At 37.0% G+C, this 26,142-nt stretch overlaps 1 protein-coding gene across 7 annotated transcripts in view; it reads right to left on the minus strand.

Annotated features, from left to right (window-relative positions):
• CASK (calcium/calmodulin dependent serine protein kinase) overlaps positions 1-26,142 on the minus strand; it is a 210,025-nt gene that overhangs the window by 37,344 nt on the left and 146,539 nt on the right. For all 7 annotated transcript variants that reach the window (XM_027741886.2, XM_039380225.1, XM_027741879.2 and 4 more), the window contains 5 exons: positions 23,537-23,658; positions 8,467-8,544; positions 7,046-7,126; positions 1,324-1,512; positions 136-214 (listed from right to left, as the gene is read on the minus strand). In XM_027741886.2, the coding sequence (XP_027597687.1) occupies positions 136-214; positions 1,324-1,512; positions 7,046-7,126; positions 8,467-8,544; positions 23,537-23,658 (549 nt within the window). The remainder of the gene's footprint in view (positions 1-135; positions 215-1,323; positions 1,513-7,045; positions 7,127-8,466; positions 8,545-23,536; positions 23,659-26,142) is intronic.

Below are 26,142 nucleotides of genomic sequence, written 5' to 3' on the forward strand. Positions count from 1 at the left end.
GTTAGCAGAGTCCATCCAGGTACAGAGGTGCACTGCTATGGAATAGCAGCCATCAAAATGAGGAGTATGTACCATTACACAGTTTGTACAAAATTACTGTGTTTGAAGACAAAACTGCTCATGAGACATGCTTACCTTGCCGGTGAATCATTCCTCCGTGCATAATTCTTGCCACGATGCAATGGTTCAGCTCATTCATTTTTAAAGTGATTCCCTAGAAAAAAAAAGAAATGTTTATACTTTTAAAAATAAACCACTAAGCACTGTGATTCTTGAGTGGTTAAGAACAGTCACTTTTCCTAAAAGCTTGAAGGCAGGGTATAGATTTTGAGGTTAAAACAAAATCTTTGTCGTTCAAATATGGTGTGGTGGTTTGGGCTAGGCCTTCCTTGGTGACCAGTTTGTAACCAAGGAAGGGTCCAGATTTACCCAGTATTCCCTACGATTTTTACGTAAGCCAGACTATAAGAAGAAAGGAGGAGAGGCCTTCGCTCTCTTTCCTTCCGGCAGCTCGGAGGTGCAGGTTCCCTGCTGTTGAGTCTGCTGTGTTGGGGAGCGAGGCCTGGTTAGGCCTTGCCGACCTTGGGAGACGGAGGTTGCCGGTGATTGTTCCGGAGCAACTCTCGGTTGTCCCAGGAGAGTAGTGAGCTATTTTCTTTGCTAACTTTTTAGTTGTTAGATATTGGGTCACTAATTGGGAGATATATATATATATATATATATTTTATTTTAGTTTTTGTTCCCTTTCCCTTCCCCCTTCCCTTTTCCCTTTTGTATATTTTAATTGTATATAAGTGTAAATATATTTATATATCTCACTTTGGTTGTTTCTCTCTCGTTTCGGGTTTTCTTAGTTTTTTTTCTCTCTCTTCTCCCTGAGGTTTGGGGGGGGGGACTTCTGGTGGTAAGGTCTGGAGACTTGGCAGGGAGACAGCTTCAAACCATATCATATGGGCAGTGAAAACAGATACTATTTATAAGTGAAGATGCAACACTTTAACTTAAAAGCATATAAGATTCTCGTTTGTTAAAGACATGAGTTTGCATTGAAGTGTGAAGTATCCAGTTTGGTTTAAAGCATCATTTGCTATAATTACTGCGAGGTTGACTTAAACAAAACCAGCTCTAGTGGTACAGTGTGAATGCAGACATAGCATTTCAAATTAAGAACACAGACAGGAGGACAATTATCTACAATGGCTGCTGAACTATTCCGGTCTATTGGCAACCCTACTTCAAAGCGCAGAAATTGTCGTCAAAATCATTGCAATACTGGTCTTCACCAGCACAGAGTCAAGAAAAACACTGAAGTTCCATCCATACCATTGGTTCATCCGTGTTCTTCTGGAATTGCACCAGCCGAACCCGCGTTACGTTCTCCATATCCATGTCGCCGTTGGCGCTCTCTGGAGAATCCCCGTTTAAGTATGGAGAGGTGGGAGGAGGGGTGACCCTCAGCGCTTCGTCACTGTAAACTTCATGTGCCACTACATCATGAGTTTGAAGTAAGGCCTAGAGGAGATTACAGCAACAAAACATCAGACTTGCATCACCTCCGATGTCCCCAGCTCATTGCCTCTAAGTATTTTTGAAGCTTTTCAGAAATTAAAGGAAATCCAAGATATTTGTGCCTCGTTTTCTATATAGGAACTTTTGCCTTGAAGGAGTCTCAGATAAACTTCATCAGACTGTAAATGCAGGCAGACATACCTAGCATTTAAAATCAGCATGAGTTAACATGGTTTTTTAGCACAGACACATCAATGAGAATGATGCTGCCTCCCTCTCCCTCACCTTCTCAACAGCTGCAAAGTGCCAGAATGAAGCCATCTTTATATGCACAAACACAGAACTGGGAATTTACCTTTCTGAGCAAACTATTCTATAACAATTATTCTATTAAAATGGAAAGGTATTCAGATCCCACGGCATTTCATTCTAATAAAGGCAGAGTGTGGATTGGTACTGACTGAAAGAATGAAATACTGGTCTTTTTGTTTACTAGCAAAATTGCTTCTGTACTCTCCCCTACCCCTAGAGCAGGGACACAGCACTACTACACTGCGTTCAAAATGCCTGACAAAAACTGCATTGTAAACCAACAAACTGCTCAAATACTACTTCACTAGCTTTGTTGTTTCTTGATGCAAAGAATGATACAACACATAATTGATCAAACGTATTGAAATATCTTTGAGAAGCAAAACAACCAACTGTGTAAGAACCCCAAGCTGGGGCAAAGACATGAAGCTTGTATAACTGTAAAAAGGGTAACAAGTAATATGAGATAAAAGTTGGACAAAGCATAAATATTAGCAAACCAGTATTCAAGAGGATCAGGCTTTTTTAATGGAAAATTCCACTGTTCTCCAGGATACTTCAAAAGCCACACATCTCATCCATTTCACATTTGCATTCAACTCTTAATAATGAGTATATTATAGACAACTTGCTTCTGTCCAAAAACTAAATCCAATTCATATGTGAACATGCAGGTTCTACTCCTACACTAATCAAGGACAGAAACAGATCTGCTTTTAAACCCAAAGGGATGGGTTTCCCAGACGAGAATTGATAAATACAGTCCAGTTCCTACAATATCTCTATAAAAGTAGAGGTATGAGCCACCACTGCTGTTAGGTCAATCTATATTATAGTTAACATCTTTTTAATTTTCATTTAAATGCTCACAGCTCTTAGCTTGCAAAACTCATCAGTCTTGCAAGGCTTGAGATTGACCATCTAGAATTTGTTCTGGCAGAGAACCCTGACTCTGCAACATCTTAGTCTTCAGTTAAAGTGTTTATGCAAAACTTACACTGCAAAAAGTACAGAAAAATCCCTAGAAGATGTAGAAGTGGAACCCAAGACAGAAATGGGGTTTTAATGCCCTCTACAAAATCCCAAATTTGTTCCCAAGGTAGCACTTCTGAAGTGTACCATGTTATAAAAGATAATTTCACTAGAGTTGGGAATTCAGCATTGTAACGATGGAATGGAATTCCCTAAACTAACAACGCTCTGCCCACATTCCCTCCTGTTCTTCTAGTCTTTCAAACTCACCTACACAATTATTATTTTTAGTTAAATACTAACCTGTATCTTCACTTTCTATTTTTCATCTTATTTTGAAAACCACTAAGCTAAAGCTTGCAACAATTCCTCTGCACTGGTCTGCAATACTGAAGCAACATTTTATATTAAGATCTTAACATAAGTTCAACCACTTTAGCAAGGTTTACTTAAATTCTGACTTATTTAATTAGGTGTCAATTTATGTGTGAATACTCCAATGAAGGTTTAGGAATTTAGCTTAATTCTCATTCCAGTATGTGAAAACTGTTTGCAGTTGTCCCAAACAGGACGAGAGCTGATGTTACAAAAAGCATCCATTGTAGGAGTGAGTGTGGTCTTGGCTCTGTAACAGAGTAGGATTATCTCCTGTGATTCCTTCAGCTCAACCTACTCAAAGCTACTTACTCAACTTCACCATCCCTGGAGGTATTTAAAAGTCATGTAGATGTGGAGCTGAGGGACATGGTTTAGTGGTGGACTTGGCAGTTCAGACTCGATGATCTTGGAGGTCTGTTCCAACCTAAACAATTCCGTGATTCTATGCCCCCTGTAAATGTTACACTCTCCATGCTTTAGAATTACATTTCTTATGTAATTCAGGGTCTTACATTTGTTTCACATCAAGCATTTGCTTTGCTTGATACTATTTTTAGCAATAATATGCACCTTGTAGGAGCTTAAAATAGGGCACTTTGAACATTATTAAAGGTTGATTTTACTAGATGACTTCTGAATGTGTTAACAAAAATTAACACAAATTCAGAAACAGTAGACATTAGAGTACAGTAAGCTCAATTTAAATATAGGAAACATTTAATCAAAAGATTGCTATTGACTTTACTTAAGGATACTTGTTTTCTGTTAATTTTGATAATTTAGATTTTATTTCCTGTCTTTTTCCTTTGCAGAATATGATAATCTTGCTAAAAATAAGTTTAATGAGAACAAGTACTTTCTACCATATTGCAGGATCACTGTCTGCAGAGAGGAGTGTAGGAAGGCACATGATGATGGATAAAACTTCAATATGTAATTAAGTAAAAGTCTCCTAGAACAGCGAATGCTTAAATTGCTGCAACATACCAAACATACATAATAGAATCTTTTAGAGATGAAACTGGAATCTTTGAAAAACTACTGGAAGTTGTGTAATGGAATAAAAGCTCCTTGAAATGCGTACTTAACAAATGAGGTATTTGATAGTATTTTAAAGAATTCTTAAATTAATTAGCTGCTGAAAGACCTTTATACAAAATTTACATACACTTCTTTAAATTGTTAAGTATGTACAGATTAAATTAATAATTTATTCCTGTACCCATAAGACGCATGGGGGTAAAAGAAAACCAAAACAACAAAGCCCCTTGAACTCAAAGATCTCAGTTAAAACACATATTTTATTGCCTTTGGTTCTGTAAAGGCCTGTACAGTCTAACCCACTAACACTGTGGCTAAGTAAGCAAAGACAGACTACACTCTTTTGTCTTCTTAGGGATACACATTAGATAATAACATAAATAATAGTAAAATAGTCTGTTATCATACAGGTGTTAATGCACATGATCCTACTTATTACACCTTATTGCTTCAGTGTCTGTGCATTAATAATGAGAGTATTGCCCTGTGCAATTGCTGGCAAACATATGGAGTGTAGGTTGACAATAATGAGAGTATTGCCCTGTGCAATTGCTGGCAAACATATGGAGTGTAGGTTGACAATTACTCCCTTTCCTTACAGTCTCTATTTTAAAGGCTTTGGCTCTGAAGGGAAGTTTGGCAGAATACAACAAACACAAGCATAACTTTGTTAAGGTCTGCAACCCCCACAAAGGTGCATCTGGAAGCTGGTGTGGGAATGATGGGAGAGGATGGAGTTGCTCCTTTGACATCTGGAGACTCTGTGGTATGTGCACTCTACAGGTGTGGATCCACACCAACTTTTGCTGGTTTAACTGCTACTTTACACTCCTCCCTAACCCAAACTGTTTCTGTTCCTATGCCCATTCTGGCTCTGACAGTATTCCTGTTATCCTAAATTCTTTTTGCTAAATGGATTGGGGTTTTTTTGAGCAATTTTCTACTAGTTTAGCACAGTGCTGAAGTGCAGTTTTAGGTGAATGCCAGAACAACTGCAAGGGAGAGGATGAAACATGGGAAGAAGGGATGATGTGATTTCAAAAAACTAGCAATTTAGCTTGGGATGCCATAGACTAATTTGCTGAAATTACTACTCATCAAAAATAGTTGTTATGGAATTGCAGCTTATTCCTTATAAAAACCCACTTTTTATACAATTGCAGCAAAAGAATTCTGACAGATGGTTTTAAATTTATGATATCAGGAAACAGAGATAGCTATAAAAGAGGATTTTCAACTCATTTTCCTGTCACTTGATTTGATCATGAAATTTCAATACGCCACAATCATTTTTACTGATGCCTGCTCAAAAATAATTTATACTTAAAAAATGCTCCTTCTCCACAATGCCTAATGGTTTTGCAACAGTGTGGTAATTACACAAAAAAAGGTAAATCAAACGAACCCGTCAGATTCCAGATAAAGAAGTTGAGTACCAGTGAGGTTTTTTTTTTTAATCTTTCTTACAACGCAGCTGAGTACCATTCCATCTTGTTTTATGTTCTATTTCAAGCAAGTATTCCTGTTCAATGTTGAACCAGAGCTGTTACAAACTTCAGGATAGATACCATCTCCAGGGAATAACATCAGTGTGTTGCTGAGTACACACAGAATAGCCAATGTCTGCATTAGCAATTAGTGCAATGAAATAGGAGTGAATTCAAAAGTAAAACAACTGGATTAGTGAGGACCTGATGTACTGAACACATTGCAGGGGTTTTTACATATTCCATCTTGCCCTGTGGACTGAATGTCCATCAGCTGCTGGGTTACACTGGCTCCTGGCACACATATTTGAGTGTAATTTTGTCTGAAAAGAGTCAGTTTGCACACTCTGAGACCCTTATGTGACACAAGCCAAAGCACTGTAAGGGCAATCAGGAGATTCACTTCAAAAACACACTCCTGATCCAATTTAAAGTACTAAAATAAATGCACCAAAAGCTACAGTGGCCATCAAAAGAACACACTGGGACATGCAGCTATCCAGATTTCATCTGATACCTGAGTAGGAGGTTGGTTTCAGCTCACTCTTTCCTGGAATTAGGTTTATCCTTCAGACTTACAGTAATTCAGCTTTCAGGTGAGCAAACTCCACAAAGCCCCCTGCATATAATCCTTGTGTTAGGGAAAGTCAAGTTCATGATTTCAACTGACAAGAGTGTATAGCAGATTTAAGCAAACACATTTATTTCTGAACTTATGAACTTGATCTACAGCACAAACAAAAGAAATCCCTCAAGTATTTTCACCAGACTGGATTTCAGTAACTTGAACCAAGTTATTAAGCAGTCACATCCCTGAACTTAGGGCAATTACTGCTCACAAATCAGATTTGGGAAATGCACACAGTAGAAGCTGATAAGTAACACAAACTCATCAGACTGTACAAGCTATTGATTTATTATAAAATAATATTAAAAAACCACTTATTTTGCAATGAATTCACACACCTTTATTCTAAAAAGGCCTTGGGAAAAAGTAAAAGGAGGATCCCAGTTCTACCTATGGATATCCAAAAGGATTCATTCTTCTTTCTATGTGCAACACAGTTCCCCCAAAAGACAGTGAAACTGCTCCATAATGAGATTACTTCAAACTACTGACAGTTTTCAGCACAGTAATGAGGACTAACAGTAGCAGCAATAGTAATTCTTTTGCCAGACCAGCAGATTAGAAACACTTATTAACAGGTATATTGTATGCAGTTTCATCACTTAGAGATTTTAAGGAGAATGTACTGAACTTAGGTTTTTTAACATAAAGAATATAAAAAACCAAGCCAAAACAAAAAACCCCACCCAACAAACCAACAAGAGTAGAATTTGCTTACCATGAAATGAGGTTGTGTTAAAATACGCTTTAGCTCCTTTGCATCATTGTTCTCTGGGTAACATGAAATTTCTTCCAATACCTGCAAGATAAGCAGGAGAAATGCCCCTAGTAACTTTCTTTTAAATAAAGTTATTAAACAGACGAAAGCCCTCACTGCTCAGTCAGAGTATGTCCAAAATGATTACACAAACCAACATTTTTTGACAGGAAAGGGCTTAGGAGAATGTGCCCCTGCCCTGCGAGAATAAAATACCTCATTCCAATTTTCTCTCTGAAACAGATTAAAGCAGAAATTTGAAGGAAACATTTGTTCTTTTTTTTTTTTTTTCTATTGACAGTATTCCTCCAACAGCTAAATATATGGAGACAGAAATGAAGTGCTAATAGGTGACACACATCACCACCACCAGGTGTTACTTTCACACGTGGTCTCAATTTATTAAAACAATCGGTTTAAAAGCAGAATTAAAAACATTCATAAAACTAATTGTTAAAAGGCACCAAGTGTAGGTGGGCCATCTGCTACCCCATCTCCAAGCTCCAGATTTTATAAAAGCTGAGCCATACGTCATCTTATCACTGGAGAAGGAGTAGGGAGTAAATGACTTTAAGTCCTTTGCCTGCAACCAGATTCTTACACCTTTATTTTCACATGCTTGGACAATAAAAGCATGTGAAAAGACTATTTTGCTTCTGGAAGCACATCCCAGGATTAACTGCCAGAAAGTTTTGCAGAACAGGACTTCAGGATATCTATCAGTGTGAATTCAGTTATTACATAGAGTTATAAAGTCTTCCTGTTCATTCTATTTTGATACCACTATAAACAGTGTTTTCCTATGACATTGCCCCCAATGACCATAATAATTTTTACTGGTAATATATAATAAAACTTCTTTTTTTAACACTTGCAATAATGAACAAATAAAATACTATTTGCCAGGTATAAAAAATTAGGAACATCTGTGCCTATATATCTTTGGTTTTAGTGGGCCACCCTCACTGCACTTCCTGTTCTGCTCTTCTTAGACCTATCTAAGATAAACTTGTTCTTTCAATTTACAAAGCTGATACTTTTTTTTTTGTGACTAAGCCATATAAACATCAAACTTCTGCTGCAGATGAACAAACTGAACATTAAATATGCTGCAATTACCCAACAGAAGGGTTTCTTTTAACACTGCTATTGTTGTAACAAAGGTTAAATGATTAAACTGAGTAATATTCATAATCCTTACAGACATAATGGAATTCTGCAAGTTTATACAACTTGTTACTTCACTTTAGTAAGCAATGGTAGCATTCCAGAAAATAATACAGATAATGAACCAAAATGCAGATCTTAATGAAGTAAAATAAGTTCCAGTTTAAATACAATCAAACTTTCAAAGTAAAAACAATATATTTTAAAGCCATTACCTCTTTGGCTCTCTGTACAGCATCACTTGGAGGATTCCTGATTTGTGGTGAAGATTTTGTGTTTATTTTGTCATAAAGCTGAAATAACAAGAAAACAAACTACTGAAATCATATGCTACTTTAAAATAAATTGGTGAGTGCTTACAATAGCCTGCCTATGTTACCAGGATTAGGATGACTGTTAAACTGCAAAACCCACAGATGTTTTGTATACAAAATCTAGCAGCTTAGGGTTTTGGCTTTTCATTTTTAAACATTTCCTGATTCGAACAGTGCCATAGATTTAGAGTTCATAGGATGACATGGGAAAGTTCAAGAGGTTAAGGGATTCTGCAAACCTCCCATGCCTTTTCCACAGATTTACAGAAACTATATTCTTCTACTAGAAGTGTTCCTATGAATCTTGAATAAATGCTGTAAATCATACATTATGCTGTAAAAACAAATTAATCTGCATATCCCACTTGTCTCAATAAATCAAACCACTGAACATTTTGAACAGTAATTTAAATAAACCTCAGGATATGGGAAAATGCTCTTAAAGATAGAACCCTACAAAAGCCAAAGACTTGGGAGAAGAGAAAAACAAGCCTTCCAAGAAGGGGTGCTCACAAAAAAGAGTACCCTTATTTTATTTGTATCTTCCACTAGACAGATGAATGCCAATGTATTTAAAAAGGCTATTGTAAACCTTCCAGGTTCATTATTTAAAAAAAAAACCCTTCTAAAACCCATACAACTATGTAAAACACAATAGGAAAAAGAACTTCAGTTTCAAACTAGGTTCTTTTACAAGTTCTTTTTCATACAAATCTTAAAGATTTTGCAAGTTTTAAAGGAATAAAAGTATACTTAAGAATAAGCAGGCACTGTAATAGGCAGTATTTTCAAATAAAAATATTCAGGCTTACATTTCAAACAATATAAAGATGGTCATGCCTATAATTATTTCTTATTTATGTTAGACTACTTCTTTGAAATATAGGACAGAAAAAAGACACAAATAACTGTTTTTAGAAAATCACAAGAAATTTTTATTACACCACAATGAGGGTGGTGTAACCGCAACAAGTTGGCCAGGGAAGTTGGGGAATCTCTCAACTTTGGAAATACTCAACATGCAACTGAAATTAAAAACAGTGTATGCACTGTATTCAAAATACAAAAGAGACTCCAGAACCTTAATCAAATCCTAACATTGTAAAGGATGAGTTGACAAGAATCCCCCATTTAGGCTGCTCAGCAAGGAGTTCTCAGGAGCTCCCTCTGTGAAGCCACAGCCACAGCTCCACTGTTTGGCTTAGAATGACCTTGGATGTTTGAAAAAGGGAATCTTGTAAGGACACAGAATTGCTTTCTTCTCTTTCTCACATGAAACACCATTCGGTTTTAGAAGATACGTAAATTGCTATAAATGCAATCCAACACAATCATAATTTTCCTGTGTTAACAATTCAATGCACATGTTGAACATTTCACCATGATTTGTTACTTTTTCTTAAATAAGTAAAGACAAACTACCCAACTCCAACAACTCCATATTATTAACTTCACACTTATATACCTGTTAGGAAACTGCACCAAGCACAGTTTAGTGAGCAAAGTGCAACAGAAAATGCACGATACCCAACATGAATATTATTGAATGTCTTTTTCTAAAAGTGACACATACATACCGTTTAAGTTTAATGAAATTACAGAAAAGTTACCATGAAAATATTTTTACTAGTTATTTTCTAGCAAGGGTTGAAAATCTAAGTCACTGAAATTGCTGGTTTCCCTCAAGTCATTATGTTACTGTGATCCAAAACCACCAGCCATTTACAGAAATAATTTTCTCTCGGGATCATGGGAGAGTTATCTTTAGAGATTAGGAAGGAGGCAAAAAAGAAAGTAGAGAGCAGAGTTCCTCTAAGAATGTTTAGAAAAAAAAAATCAAGGCAAAGTTCAGACTAAACAAGGGTGTATTTATTTTTCTGTAGCTCCTTCATGCTGAGACAGGGCAATTAAATCATCTTCCAGGACTGCTACTTACTGAGATTTGCTTCCAAGGCACCAAACTATTAGGAGGGACTCTGACAGAAAAACCTTCACATTTGCATTAAGGTTTAAAGCCAATACATTACTTAAGTCACATGATTGTGGAGGTAGAAGAGAGCCTCATCTAGAGAAAGGATGTGTTTCTGGTAGCTTCACTAGCACAAGCAGATCTCTTCATTCTGAAATGGTATATTCTAATTCAAGTTAGTTCATGGAGTTTTCAGTTTACAAGGGGACCAGGCTACATATGGTAAGAGGAATAAGGCTTATATTATGCATTAATGCACCAGAACTGTTGAAGAAGTCCCACCTTCTTTGCAATCTTTGAAAAAAGACTGGTTTCGCAATACTTTTCAATATTTTTGCACTTAAATACTAGCTGTAGCAGAAACAACTTAGAATAAGGAATTTACTGTCATAATTCATCTCTGAAAACTACAAACTTCAAATCTTTGAAGGCAGAGGTTTCATTTAGACACATTAAAAAGAATAATAGTTCCCTTGGACACAAGAATCCCACACATCTTTACATGAAGGTTTTACAAAATGCGTAAGAAAACTCCGAATGAAACCTGTTTGCACACACCATAGATTTATGTACTTCTGTGGTAGAGAACACATTCCTATGTGCAGTTAGCTACACAATTTTAATCACAGAAAGCCAGCCTGTTTGCAGTGCTGTCGCCTTTCAGCAGCCCTGGAAATCTGAGTCCTTCAGGGATCACACCAAAGGTGGTACAGAATGAACTGGCTCATTCTGTTCTCAACAGAATGCATTTCTATGTAATACCAATAGACTTACAGCAGGACAAAATCTGCATGTGCCCTAATTATGGGCTTTCTTTTGCTGGAAGTGTCTATTTTCCAGCAAATAACTCTGCTCCCTCAGCCCAGGAGCCCAACTTCCAAAAATTTCACTCAGCAGTAAGCATAAACATAGCAATTAAAAATTTCTAATAATTAAAAGAAATTGTTGTAAAATACAACAGCATTTGTAACATTTGGCATTTCCAGACTTTTGAGTACTTTGCATCTCAGTCTCACACCTCAGCACAATAACAGAAGTTATTCTGCATTTGCTAGAAAGAAAATCAAAACTGAGAGCTTGCTCTAGATGGTCTTAACAATTCCAACTGATACATTAACAAAACTTGATATAACAAATATACATTGACATTATAGCTAATAAACAACATAGTACTGCATCTTAAAAAGACAAGTTTTGATCTAAATTTTGCATGCTAGAACACAAATGAAGAGAATACCCACAAGCTGTAAAGCAGTGCTGCTATCAGTTCCCCAGCTTTTGCAGAGAGAGACTTTTTGTCTTCTGCCTGTATAAAGGGAACTCGTTTCTGCTGATATTTAAAGCAGACAGCCCAAAGCCTAATCCACAATCAGGCAGGCGAGACAAAACAACAAACTGCTCTTCTGACTAGTTTTTCAGATGTGCAGAAATTCTTTTTTAACCATTTCCTGCATAAGGAGTCAGAATACTGTCCCAACACAACTCCTATTCAATGTCCCTCTGAAAAATGTAGATATGTCACAAGTAGCAGAAATTTAGCCTCACTGCCTCATTTAGTCTTGAATGTGGTCAAAGTGAGATCACACAGTGAAATCAGTAAGTATTCTACCTATCCAAAATCTGGAAGTTTCTGTGAGGCAAATCAGAAACTTGTTAAAACAAGACCTACTGAACTGCTAGAGTGAAACCACCTACCATCTTTCAACACAAACACACATTTTGTGGGATTCAGTTGCAATTCAGAACAGATACTGGGTTGCCAAACTTACATATTAAATTCCCAAACTGAAACATCTAGAAGTGATCATTAAAATATGTCCTTATATATTTTTTTGCTTTCTGAACAATTTAACCATATGCAACACAGTGATATTAGAGGGCTGTTTTTCATCACTTTTAGGTTTTTGTACCATCTAAAAAATTCTCATGTGGGGGTGCTGCCTCTTGCACAGAAACATTTACTAACAAACAGGTTTGCTGTTACTTCCCACAGCTTCCTATCCTGGTTCTCCATTTACCCCTGAGGTTTCATGTGTTGCAAGTCTGAAAGAAATCCATGATCCACTGAATGAAATAATACTCACAAGCAGTAATATTGAAGGGCTAAAATTAAAGAGCCATTTAGATAATTGCTAGACCACTTCATTCTTTCTTCTGCCAGTTCTGTTTCACATCTCATTTTCCATGCAGAACATTGTTAACGTTCCCATGGGTGCCTCCTTCCTTGGGATTCTAAGCTCTCAAAGAAACACATCCCTGAAACTATCAATTCCTACTGGAAAACACGCTGAGTAACAAGGTCACAGTCACCAGAGGTTTTATCTTCAACTTTGTTTAAAGACAGTTTGCTCTTTTAAACCCTCTGTTTTTCACTGCTAAGGATTGTGCCTGAAGCTCTCTGGTGCCACTTGAGCATCAGAGACCTAACATTTACTTCCCAGCATAATTCCACAGCACAGGTTACAGTCCCATCCCATATCCAAGTCCAAGGCATATTCAAGATTCTACTTTGTACTTCTATAGCATTACAGGTTACAGCCCTCCACAGCTTCAAACCTTTTCCTTGTGTGACACACAAGTTGCAGAACAGGAGCACGATCAACTTTTGCATTCCAGCATCTTAGTAAAACACAAATGGTCAAGGTTCATTCTGCTGAGGATGAACATAACTTAAAAGACAGAAGGTGAGAGGTATGATATCTGTTTAATTAAGGTGGAAACATGAAATGACTGTAGGTTTCCTTTCAGAGGGAAAGCACATGCCCCCAACCCCTAAGAAGTGCACAGCCAAAGGACTGTGCAGCATTTCCTTTGTAGTAATCCAATGGGTAAAAAAGAATCCAGAAAGCATTTTTATTGCCTTCACAGGGTCTGTCTATTAGTTACAATTTGGTTACACGACAGCTGGAAGGAAAGGCCACAGGCCTCCACCGGTGTCAGCAACAAGGAAAGATGTCCTGTAGCATTACTACTCAATATTTTATTATATAAATTTTGCATTGACATATTTTATATGCTTGGAAACACCAGGGGAACTAGAAGGTTAAGGTATAGAACACTGAGAAGATTTTCCATTCTGTTACATAGCTAAATGTTGTACCTATCTTTTGATCAAAACCTTAAAAAGTGAAAACGTGTCCAAGTTAAATTCTCTCAATAGGTTCTAACGCTGCAGTGGAACTGAAGGCAGTGCTGAACTGCGGGGAAAGCACACGAAGTTCAATCTGAAACTAGGACTACACAAATCTGTGCAGCTCCACACACTGAACCCACTGTGCTGATGTACATGGGCATGGCCACTTTTTAACTGTTATTTCTTACTTTGCTAGTTTGGACAGGCAGTAAATTTAGCATTTAAAATGATAAAGCAAATATTTCTACTTATGCATATTATGTGGCTTTTTACAGTCTTCATAGAGCAATAAATATTTTTACAGTTTGTTCTAAATCAATCTTTGATCTAATTTTATTTTTTAAAACTGATATAGTTTAAAGCAGATTCAAGGACACATTTATGCTTATACTGATTCAGACCCCATGGTCAAGTGTCAAGAGGTTCAGTAATATCTGATTTGTATATCCTATTTCTTTGCAAGGGGCTAAGTTTTACTTCCAGTGTACATGAACTACAAACAAATTTTGGCTCTGTTGTAGAATATATTCCTTTTTAGCAGAAACTATCAAGTGCTATGCACTTACTCAAGCCTCAGCACTTCAGAGGTAAATGATCTGAGGAAAGGACTATGTTTTTACAAAATAAACTGCAGGGTATGTGCATTTTCACCCCCACAACTGTCATTTTAAACTGTGCCTCTTGATTTGCTTCACATTTACCAAGAAGGTTTCAATTAACCAATTTATTTATTTCAACTTGTCTCACAGAAGTATTGATAATGAAGTTATGCTACTCCTCAAAATCACACAAGACATTTTTCATTCTATTTAATTTCAGGTAGCCCTGAGTGCTTCACTCATGTATATTGAGCCCAGACTCCAGTGTCTGACAGGATTATGTTGCACTATCAACTAGGACTCTACCCTAGTAATTTGTCTCATATCTTAGGAAAACTAGAAAACCCACATTAATTTTCATCATGAAGATTTTATTGACTGCAGAAGCTGCAGTTCTCAACAAGTGACAGCAGATACTAAAGACATGCCAGGCCCATGTAAACATAGCTCGCCAAAGTGGGAGAGGCTGCAGTTTAGCAAAATGCTACATCATAAGTGATACTCCTAGGAAAATGTATGTTCTCTCAAATTGTAAAGTTTGGTAAGAAAATCCCGGGATAATCTTAAATAAACACACTTCAAAGTTACAAAACAAAAATTATTTAGATTTAAGTAGATTGAATATGATGTTTTCTTACCTCCTCAAAGGAGGTGAGACCTCTTCAACTCCTGCTGCCATGAGCTGACTGCAGATACCCAGCATACCCTCCAGTCCTCCACTACACACAAGACATCCTCAGTACACCACCTAATCCCTTCTGTTCCAGGAACTGTCTGCCACAAGTCCCTCTGGCTTTCTTTTTTTTTTTTTTTTTTTTTTTTTTGGGTCTCAACTCCATTCCTGTAGCATAAATCAGATTTTAATCTGTTCACATTGCAAATGTTTTAACTTCTTCTGCAAAGATGAAATACGTAAAACCAGGATGAAATAAAGGTACCGCTTTGCACATGGCAGTGCCAAGAAAACTAGCACAGCAATTGGAAAACCAATACAGTGAAGTTCAAAGATCCCAATAAAACCCCCCCCCTCACTCTCGTTCTAGAATGTCCTAGAAGTACTGTTGTGAAAGACGGGCTTACACCATTATTTCACAAGGTACTTTAACAGATGAATAATTTCAAGGACACAAAAATCCCATTATCCTACTTTTCTGCATCAGATATCTAATAGAAGCTGATCTTAAAAAAATACAGGTAAAACAGCTTTTAGAGATGACACCAAGCAGCTGATCAGATAAAAGTAAATGAAAAAGACATTGAGGTGCTGGAGTGTGTCCAGAGAAGGGCAAAAAAAGCTGGTGAAGGGCCTATGAGGAGCAGCTGAGGGAGCTGGGGGTGTTCAGCCAGGAGAAAAGGAGGCTCAGGGTGGACCTTATTGCTCTCTACAACAACCTGAAAGGAGGTTGTGATCAGGTGGGGGTTGGTTTCTTCCCCCAGGTAACAAGCGGTAGGACAAGAGGAAACCACCTCAGGTTGCATGAGGGGAGGTTTCAATTGGATATCAGGAAAAATTTCTTCACTGAAAGGGCTGTCAAAAGCACTGGAAGAGGCTGCCTGGGGAAGTGGTGGAGTCACCAGCCCTGGAGGTATTTAAAAGATGTGTAGATGTAGCACTTGGGAACGTGGTCTAGTGATGGACTTGGCAGTGGTGTGTTAATGGCTGGACTTGATGATTTTAAAGGTCTTTTCCAACCTAAATGATTCAATAACCACCAGGGAAAACCAAGCCCTCAATATAGAAAGGCTTTAAAAAGAGTGTTCCATGGACAACACCATGATACTCCCCACAGAATAAACTTTGCTCACATCTTCCCCCCCTCCCCGCTTCCAGCACGGCCTAATGACCAACAGCAGGAACTGCAGACTCAGGTTAGGCCTACATGGGCTTCATTTCCAATTCAGTCAGTTGAATTAACTCGTCATGGTTAGTTCACCACCCTAAAGAAAAGAATGCTAATGACCATGAACCTCACTTCAGGGGGATAAAGAATCCTTAAAACTAGTTAAATCCACAATGATTACAGCAGGTTGGTGAAGAACACAGCTTCTCACCTGCTTTATGATATAGAGCATATCTCGCACCAGGAGGTGATAATGCTGGAGTTAACAACCCTTTTTGTTTCTCCCTATTCATGTGAATTTTTTGCAATGATATACTGAGAATAAAAATGTACTGCAATGAGATCACTAGTACCAGAAGAGCCAACATGCACCAGCCAAGTACTTGAAGAACTGGAAGTAGGAGGCAGCGAGGCCTGACTGACTTCAAAGACAGAAGCAGAGCTTACTGGGCTGTAAGTATATTGCCTTTGGGTTTTTTAATGTAAAATAAGTGTAGACTGAAGTATCATTCTGAAGAAAGCTCCCAGCACAAACAAAGCTGAAGTACTATTCAAGATTTGTAGACTGTATCACAGGTGCTGTAGTATTTCTTTATTTTTGTAATTTCTCAGAGTTAAGCCCCAAGCTCTTGGAGAAATAATAAATCTGAAAATCTGAAGCTTTATAAGGAAAAAAAAACCCCAAACACGACACGTAGCCCTTAGAGTTAAAAAGGAACTGAATCTAACCTGAACTACACATAACATAATAAGAAGTGAAGAAAATGCAGAAAGTCAAATATGAAAATGATCTTTTTTCTCTCAAGACAGTATCAGTGAGGTTAATTAAATGTTCTACAAGTGGCAAGAGTACAATTTTAGTGTTTTTTGACATATCACCCCTCCCCATAACTTAAAAATACACTGTAATCACGGGAATTTTTAATTCCACATACAAAAAAGAGTCTAGGGATTTATGCTTTCGGAGAAAGATGTGTTGCTGCACACAGACACACACAGGCACAGACACAATGACACACCATTTACACAGGGAAGATGACATTAGGACAAGAGGAATGGGCTAAGTAGTGCAATTACCATCTAAAGCACACACTTTATTAAGTTGAATTTCACTTGATGATTCACCACACCAGTATGAAGCTTATAAATACTCAGAATGACAGAACATTAGGTAAAAAGAGAACAGGTTAAGTGTAGCAAAGTAACTATCACACTGTCATGCAAACTCACACAGAATTTTGCATTGTTGGAAAGTGGCAGATAAATAAATATCTGAAAAATTATTCTCAATCAATATGAAAGTTACTGTTGGCTCTTATTTGTATTAATCTTGGGTTTAAGAGACCAACTCATCTATCACTATTATATATTATAAAAGTATGGAAAAACAATGCTTTCTGCTCAGAAGACAAAATATAAGGCAAATTCCCTGTATAAATTTGTATGGTAGAGAAACAGGATAAACAAGGAAACAACGAGGTGATGCTGACTGGCACAGTGATCTATCTACCTACCCAGTAACACAGAAAATGAAAAGCAGAGATATGGAGTTGAAAATGGAAGATATTTTAGAGAATGATTATGAAATAAGGCAGAAGAAATTCTAGAACAGCCTCTGCTTTCAGTGTTCTTTCATACAGAGCTTCTAAAGAAGTTACCTTTCAGAGTACAAATGGACTGCACTGCTGCTGCTGATCCAGCCCACCTGCTGAAGGAATTCTTCAAACAGTTCTCCCTAAGGCTTGGCCATTGTTCCTTCTGTACTACTTGGGAAAGGAGGTTCCACTGCACGGTGGGACAGTCCCTCCCACTCCCTGGGGCTGTGCTGCCTCTGCTGGACTGGGATAAGAGCCAGACTTGACTCCCCAAATAGCAAGGTGCTTTTCTGCCAACATAGTTTCCTTTTTTTTTTTTTAACAAGTATTTTCCATTTGCTTTTGTCTTACAAACATATGAAATGAAGGATAATTAAAAATACGAAAAGGTGTTTTAAAAATGATAGAGAATTCACTCAAGCATAACATGTTCTGAAGGAATTTAAGTAAAATGTGTAACATGTAACACACTTTCTGATCTGCTTTTGCAAAAGAAAAGCGTTCATGATTCACTAAAACATGTTCCCCTTATAAGTTTTAGCATAATCATTATTCAAGAGAGTAAGGACCAATGTGGATCCAAAAACCTTGAACCACACTATATGATTCACACAGAAAGTCATCCTTATTCAAATCAAAATACAGTGAAATTAGATGGTTGATGAAAATACTTAAACTTTTTATACATGGCTGCTGGTTTTATTTTATTTTCTATATAATATGATGGATATTCCATCAGTCTGTTCATGATTTATAGCAAAAGAAAGGAAGAGGAAAATGAAAGCATCCTGAAAATAAAAAACAAAATGTTTTTTGCTTTGTGTTTTCTTTATTTTTTTTATTCTAAAGTATATAATAAAGTTGTTAAAATAATACACCTTGCTCAGAAAAGAGCAAAACAGGGAAAGGTACATGAAGAGTTTAAAGCATTTTCAGAGAACTTTACTATCAGCAACGGCTGGACACTGCTGAATAACTGCAACTTTTACAAAAGACATTCAAATTTACTGTGCCAACATCCAGCATCTAGAGGATAAACAGAGCAAACCAAAATAAATGCAGCAGAAAGCTTTAGCCAACCATGTAAGAAGCTAAACTGAGGTTCCAATAACATTCATTCTAGGAAAAGAGAAAATATGTTTCCTTAAAAGTCTGGACTTCAGGACCCAATCTGTTTGGGTGACTGACTTCAAAAGAAATCCTAAGGAAACTCTGAAGTGTGCACAGATGCATGTTTCTTTTAAACATTACCAGCAGCAACAAGGGATAACACACATAAAAATGAGATTCTCTTGAAAAATCAGTATGTCTTAAATATATGCACTGAGAATATAAATTAAACTCAAAATAAAAGAAGTGGCTGTACATATATAGATATGATACAAATGGCTACTCCAAATTTTGTTTAACCTCATTTACTTAAAACTACACGTGTGTAATGTGTTAAGCCAGCAAAAAGTAAAATAAACTTTCTTAAAATCTCATAACCCTTCTATCACACATACACTTGCAGAAATAACAACACCTACCTTAACGATTCCATCTATGTAACAAACTTCTTAAATTAACAGCCAAAAGATACCAGCCTAGAGAACTATCTGCCTGAGGACAGACAGATGCAGACAAAGCCAGTAGCACAGAGAGGCCCCAGTCACACAAAAGCTGATATTGTTCTCCCGCTGAGCAAAAATCTCCCTTGTAAATCGAAGGACATCTGCATTCAGAATCACCCTCAGAAAGCATCCCTGGAGAGGAGACCAAACTGCTTGACTCAACAGGGGAATGATTTCTCTTGTCTCCTTCAATGTAGGCAGCTGCATGAAACAGCAGCTTCTGGTTTTGCATTTTAGCAAACCTTCCTTCCTTTGATGCACAGATAGAGATGAAACATAATGTGTGAAGATCTCCCTCATTAGGCACAGCCTTGAAGCCCCACTACACTTTTCAAAACAAATAATCATTAAAATCTTTTGTCATGATACAGAACAACAAATGCCTCCAAAATTAATAACCTCTTCACATTTCTTTCCAACTTCTTTATCAGTACTGCTGACATAAGTCAGCAATGTCTCCCAGGATCTCTTTCATGACAGTCAATAAAAAAATAATTTAATTCAAGCATTTGATAAGGCTTCTAAAAATCTGTCAAGGGTAATAAAAAAACTGCTTCACTACTTAAATTTAACTCTGTTTTTCCATAAAGTTATTTATATACTTTACTACATTCTTTATCATCTAAATTGGATACCAGAACGAAACAGTCTATAAAGCTTTACATAGTCATAGACCCAGACAGTTCTAAGTCACACACAGGAATGTCCTACATCATTCACCAAAATTTTGATCATCACATTCCTGACAGAAGTAAAAAAAAATGAAACCCACCCCAAATTAGTCTTTTATTTTACAAGAAAGACCAATTACTAAACAATAAATTTTTAAGATAGTATTTCTAAATGGTTGTTTCTAGAAGGGCCTTTACTCTCCTCATTAAACAAAATTAAGTTTTTAATAATGAATTGTGTAACTTCTGTGCACAAATAAACCACTCGAAACAATAGCAGGATTCTGTAAAATGAAGAAAAAGACACACAATGAAACTATTCAATAAGCCTACATCAGGATATGCTGCTGTATTGCAGGATTTGGCCCAGAGTGAATATAAACTACTCTCTAAGTAGCTGGCATCTTTTTTCCCCTTGTTTTGAACAGCTTTGGCACTCAAGTAAACCGGAAGAGAGTCTTAAGACAGCAATCACAACAGACATACAGAAATGAATCAACGAAAAACAATCAATGGGATGATGCCTTCTATGGCCTTCAGAGGTGCCTGTCCTCATAACACCTAAGTTAATGAATTACTGAGAAAGAAGACTTTTATTTTGTGATCTGAAAAAAAAACCAACACGTGGGTAAACCTGCACCCTTAAAATAAAGATTGCCCTTTCTCATTTAGCCTTCAGAAAAAAGTGTTAGTTCAGAAGCAAAATAAGGTATTTCGGCAGCAGGCATGATCTACCCTCATGTGCCTAATCTAAAAATAAGGAGAACTCCTGAGAATGAGTAGGAACATGAGAACAAATTTAACTGTGGAAAAAGGCCACGGAAGAGGAACAGCAGTTTAATGCCAAGTGACAGCCACAACTTCACAATAGATTAGAAAATCCCTCCTTAGTGGAATATAATGCTTCCCAGGTTACTTGGTCTAGTGGCTTCAGTAGCCTTAAATAGTCTGAGAGGAATAAAGAGTTTTCCTGACAGAACTTCATCAAAGTACAGTTGATGAATTTTTCACAGATCTGAGAGAGAAACTAGAATAGTATCAATTAATAAACAGAAACCAATCTCCCACATTCAAGTTACGGACATGAAAAAGCTACCCTTCCAAATAACAGGGTCTGTAATTTGCTTCAGTCTTTCAAATATGTATTGCATGACACTCAAACCTTTTAGAATTTCATTTCCTATTATTCTAATTGAAGTATCTTTGGAAAGATTCTATCATCCCCCCTCAACGTAGCATAATAAAACAAAAATGCTTTTTGATAGCATTTTGTTCTCACAGATATGTTATTATAATGGGCAACGAAATGCATCCCCGTCTGTGTAAGAGAATGATCATAACAAAGAATGGGAAAACTGTACAAATTCATTGCAGTTTTTTCTTGTTTAAAAAGCTACAACACACCACTACAGAAATAACAGGTCACGAATGAAGTACAACAAACCAGACTGGTGCTGTCAAGGACAGGAAAAAAGTAAAAGCATTGCAGAAGCATGAGTTAATGTCTGGTAGACCTGTCATACAGCAAAATACTTAAACTAAGGTCATATGGTTTACAAAGCCAAAGAAGTTATATGATAACATAATAATGGTTAATAAATATCTAAAACCTTTCTGCATGAGTGACAGAAGTGTTTTGGTACTTATTACACTCATGTTATTCTACCTCTGTCCAGATTTTTTTATTTCTTGTTCATAGTGCCTGATCACCTTTCTATACTGCAGTCTGCAATATAAAAACAGTAATTTAAGCATCTGGAACGCAAGTTAGATGACCTTACACTGGGGAAAAAAAGATTCATACTTAAATGCAAATTGCAAGATGAATTGTTGGAGACAATTCAGGAAAGTCAAGAGCTCCTAGTCCCCTCTTCCTGCATGCTTCATGTAATTTTATCCAATGACTGTTCAATGTAAAATGCATAAACAGTTATCAAGAACAAAGATTAGAACTGTAGAGAGTTTGCCAGAGCAATGCCCTCATCACTTAACAGCTAACTAACTATCTCTGCTTCCCCAAGTCACACGAGCAGCTGTGGTGAGGGGAAGCTTTACCAGCAGCCTTGTGTTCCCAGACAGGCCAGTTCAGAATCCAGCAGCTGGGCCTGCTTCCAGAAGGAAGTATGTGTGGATCTGAATCCTTTAAACTTGAAGAATGCACAGAATTGAAGTGACCCACTATTCATTAATGAAATTGTAAGAAGTGCACAAATCATCTACCACATTTTAAAGAGTTTGGACACCAAAGGACCTACAGCACTGTTTATATTCAGATTATACCTCTGCAAAGCTGCATAGAGGAATTAAAGCATTCAACAATTTTTCAGAAACTCCTTAAAGTCTCTACAGCCAGAATCATCTACCTGCAGATCAGAGAGCTGGAATGACTCCTGTTCCAGCGAGCCTTCCACAGGGTAAAAACTACAGACACCGTGTTAGATCTGTGATATTCACTAAGATACCCAAGCCATTCAATTTAAGACATGGTAATAAAATGGTCACCATCCACATGGGCATTTTGGTTTGACTCAGGAGTAAATTTTTGAAATTAATCTTCTGATTATTCCCCCCTACCACATTCTTTGTTTTTCACCATACAGTGTTACCATACCATATCTACTCTCAAACAACACTAACATAGAAGATGCTGTTCACCTGCCGGTCCACAGGACTGCACTACAGCCAGAATAAAGTAAAAGCTCTTAAAAAACCCAAAGTCAACAACTGCTTTGTTCCACAAATCTTTTACTATTGTGTTGTAGTACTTGCTAACGTGGACACAGCCTATGTCTCTGTGGATTTGGGTCCATCTTGAGTTTTTTCTCAGTGCATTATGTAGACTGCTTTAGAAACAGTTGGTCATGTCTGAAAGTAAGTCCTCTGTCTTCAACATCCCATACATCCCAGAAAAATCATCACAGAAAGATTCTTCTGCTACTTTTGGACCTGTATTTTACACCCCAGTACTGTGTAGGTACAGAAATCACTGACAGCATGATGTGCTTTTGAATTTGTTCTTCAGTGAGGGTTTTGGCACCGCTGTCTTTTGGAGTAACAGCTCTTGTGAACCACAGAATAACAGAGATTTAAATGACTGATCCTACTGTGTTCAAGTGTAGGAGAGAAATGAGCATACCCAGGTGCTTCACACAAAAAATGTCATACTTTTAAGAATATCCCTAGAACTGGTCTCAAATTAGTACATTACTTAAAATTAATTAAAATGAATCTGTATAAAGTTGCAATTCACCTTTAAAATAAAAACTGAAATCCAGTCCTTATCAAAAGAAAAAAAGCTATTCTGATGAAGTGTTTTAAAGCAGATCCATTAACTCAAATCAGGTCATTAACCACTCACATATTCTAAAATATTCTGTATGCACAGTCCTAAAATGTATTTTTGTGTAAAGTGCTCGTTGAGTGTTACATTCTACACCTAAATAAATTCATTTTGGTATGAAACAAAGAAAATATAATATACTTGGATTAAAACAAAATACTATCCAATGAACAACAGGTACAAACAAATTGTTTATCAAAGAAAACTTACATCTAGTAGTGTGTGAAGATGCTGATCCTGGAATACACTGTGAAGAAAATCTAAGTCTTTTTCACTGCAGTCTGTAAGTGCATGAATTTCTTCCAGGCTGTCCAGCACCTGTGAGACTGCTCCTATGGGGCAATAAACAGGGAAAAAAAAAGGGAATAAAAAATCAATAAAGCAAAGACTCATGGTAAACTGAACTTTGGAAGAGGGAACTTTCACTTCATCTGGTACAACCGGAACAGGAACTTAAAAAAGCTGGAGTTTTTACAGGAAAAACTCACCGACTAAACTTTAAATATACCAACAATGCCCATATGTAGTGTAATTATACATAAGAAATGGTTTAACAGGAGAGAGTTTAAAACCTGATTTTATTAAGCTTAGCTTTGCTCTTTTTTAGCCTGTTTTCCAATGATGCCTTATGAAGTGACTTGGATTATGGGCCTGTACTCACCATTCTTTCCCCAACCTTTCTTTCTTCCCTTTTTGAACTGCTGGCCAATTTCAAATACATATTGTAAAATTCTGAAACATCAGTAAAAATGATTTTGAAAAAAAATTTTGAAAGAACCAATGTTTTCACGAATTCTTTTAAAATCAGCATCTGGATAGAGGAGGGAAGAGAAAGACCTGACTGCTGTGTCTTCCAGAGGACATAAAAGGGTTGTACCATGAGCTCTGGGTTTTGTTCCATTTGTTCTGCTGGTCTGGTTATCTCAGACCCAGTTACAGCACTTCTGCTTTTTGACCAGTGCATTGTTTTGGGTCATAGGAAGATGGGGATGATTTTTATATGGCATGGGGGTGAAAAGAGAAGCAAGAGCTATGGAGACAAAAAAGGACAAATGGGAGGCTTTATGGAAGGTGGAAGTCCATGAGGGAAGTTGAACTCACAGCAGGGGAGGATACAGAAACACAACACAAACCCATAGTAAACCAGCCCATAGTGGTTCTGTGTAAAACAATTTGTTTTAAAAATCAGGTATCAGTGGTGGCTGCCACCTGTGTGCATTACTAGAATGTCAACTTTGACTTATCTAAACACCCACAGACCACACCTTGTTTTTCCACAGTGGTATAAGCATCTGAAAAGAGGATAGCACATCCAGTCTGTGTCCCATGCCGGTGTCTGACAGTGAACTGCTGAATGCTTTTCCATAAATAAATTCTTAATTCAGGATACAGAATCCTAAATATTCACTACTTCATTAATTTCTCACCAGTATTCTTATTCTGTTTACTCATCTGTTTGCCTGTGTCCTTTTGACAAGATAATATTTTAAAAATTGCTGTATTTCTTGAAATTCCATCCTCCACTGTATGAACAATTCTTGCAAGCCTTCCTTTACTCAAACTCTTATGTATTGTACTTCCAGAATGTAACAAAAACAAAAAAACCCAATACCCTCTTAATCACACAAGGAAAAAAGTTAAATTAACTTATTTCTCTGAAAACCTTGAAAAACTGGAATAAACATAACAAAATACACAAAAACCTACTGTACTAGACTTGCAACCTCATGGCGTAGAAGGATGAGTAAGTAGCAAATCCAGAAATGACTGCATCACATTTAGTACAAATCTCAACCTGGGATTCTCCTGACAATTCCCTGTACACCAAGGTTTGAGAACCACAGTACTCTTCTCACTCACAACCCATGGCTCAGGAACAATAAAACTTTTTAATTTTCCCCCTTTAAGTGTGTCTGACTACTTATATCCAGTTGATGAACTAATTTATGTTCCTTTTAAAAAACTTTGGCTGCCATCAAATAAAATTAATGGTTTGACTTATAGTAGTTGTTGTGCATGAGGTTGGGTGCGCTGAAAAAGAGAAAAACCTGCCTCCTGTTTGGTAAGTGAAAAATCCTGCTCAGCTGAAAGGAACCTCCCATATTCCTCTTCCAGAGATACAGCAGGAAACCTGAGAAAATATAGGGACTGGGAATCTGCTGGTAAGAGGATGGAGAGATCACAGCTCAGCCTCAAAGGCAAGGAATAAAAACATTACCTAGGGATCCTCTACATTTTCAGAATGTCAGTTTAAGGCTCATGATTTTAGAGATCTCCAAGCCTGAAGTAAAGTGTTTGACTCTCCAGAATGCAGTTGGTAGAAGGAAATTTGTTTGAATTCTCTTTTATTTCTACTTTTGTCATGCTCAGAGTTTAAATTATTTAATTTTCTAGCAAAACTTTGCTTTCTAGGTTCAAAGCCCTTTCTGTGTATTTGGAGTATTTAAGGAAAAACTCAAGAGAAGATTCACTTCAGAGGCTTGGACATCTTAAAGAGTCTCTAATACTGCACAATGTTGCTCATAACAACTAAAACTTGAGCCCAAACCAGAACCAATGAAAAGTGTGTTCAAAGTTGTCTGCAGAGCTGCACTGGTGTGGAACACCAAATGCTCTGGATTATCCCGTTATTTATTTGACAGCATTATTTTGCAAATTTTATTTTGTGAAATACTTTGAGGGCTTTGAAATAGAAATAAGAGTTATGATTTTTTTAGTATTTGCATCTCGACAACCTCTTCAATATTTGGGAATTCCAAAACATTAAGCTTTGATCATTAGGTGTTTTTTTTTTTTCCTCCTGTACATTGGTCGCC

Source organism: Pipra filicauda, unplaced genomic scaffold (genome assembly GCF_003945595.2).
Source record: "Pipra filicauda isolate LSUMZ 115617 unplaced genomic scaffold, ASM394559v2 scaffold18_size4552066_pilon, whole genome shotgun sequence".
Taxonomy (NCBI): Eukaryota; Metazoa; Chordata; class Aves; order Passeriformes; family Pipridae; genus Pipra; species Pipra filicauda.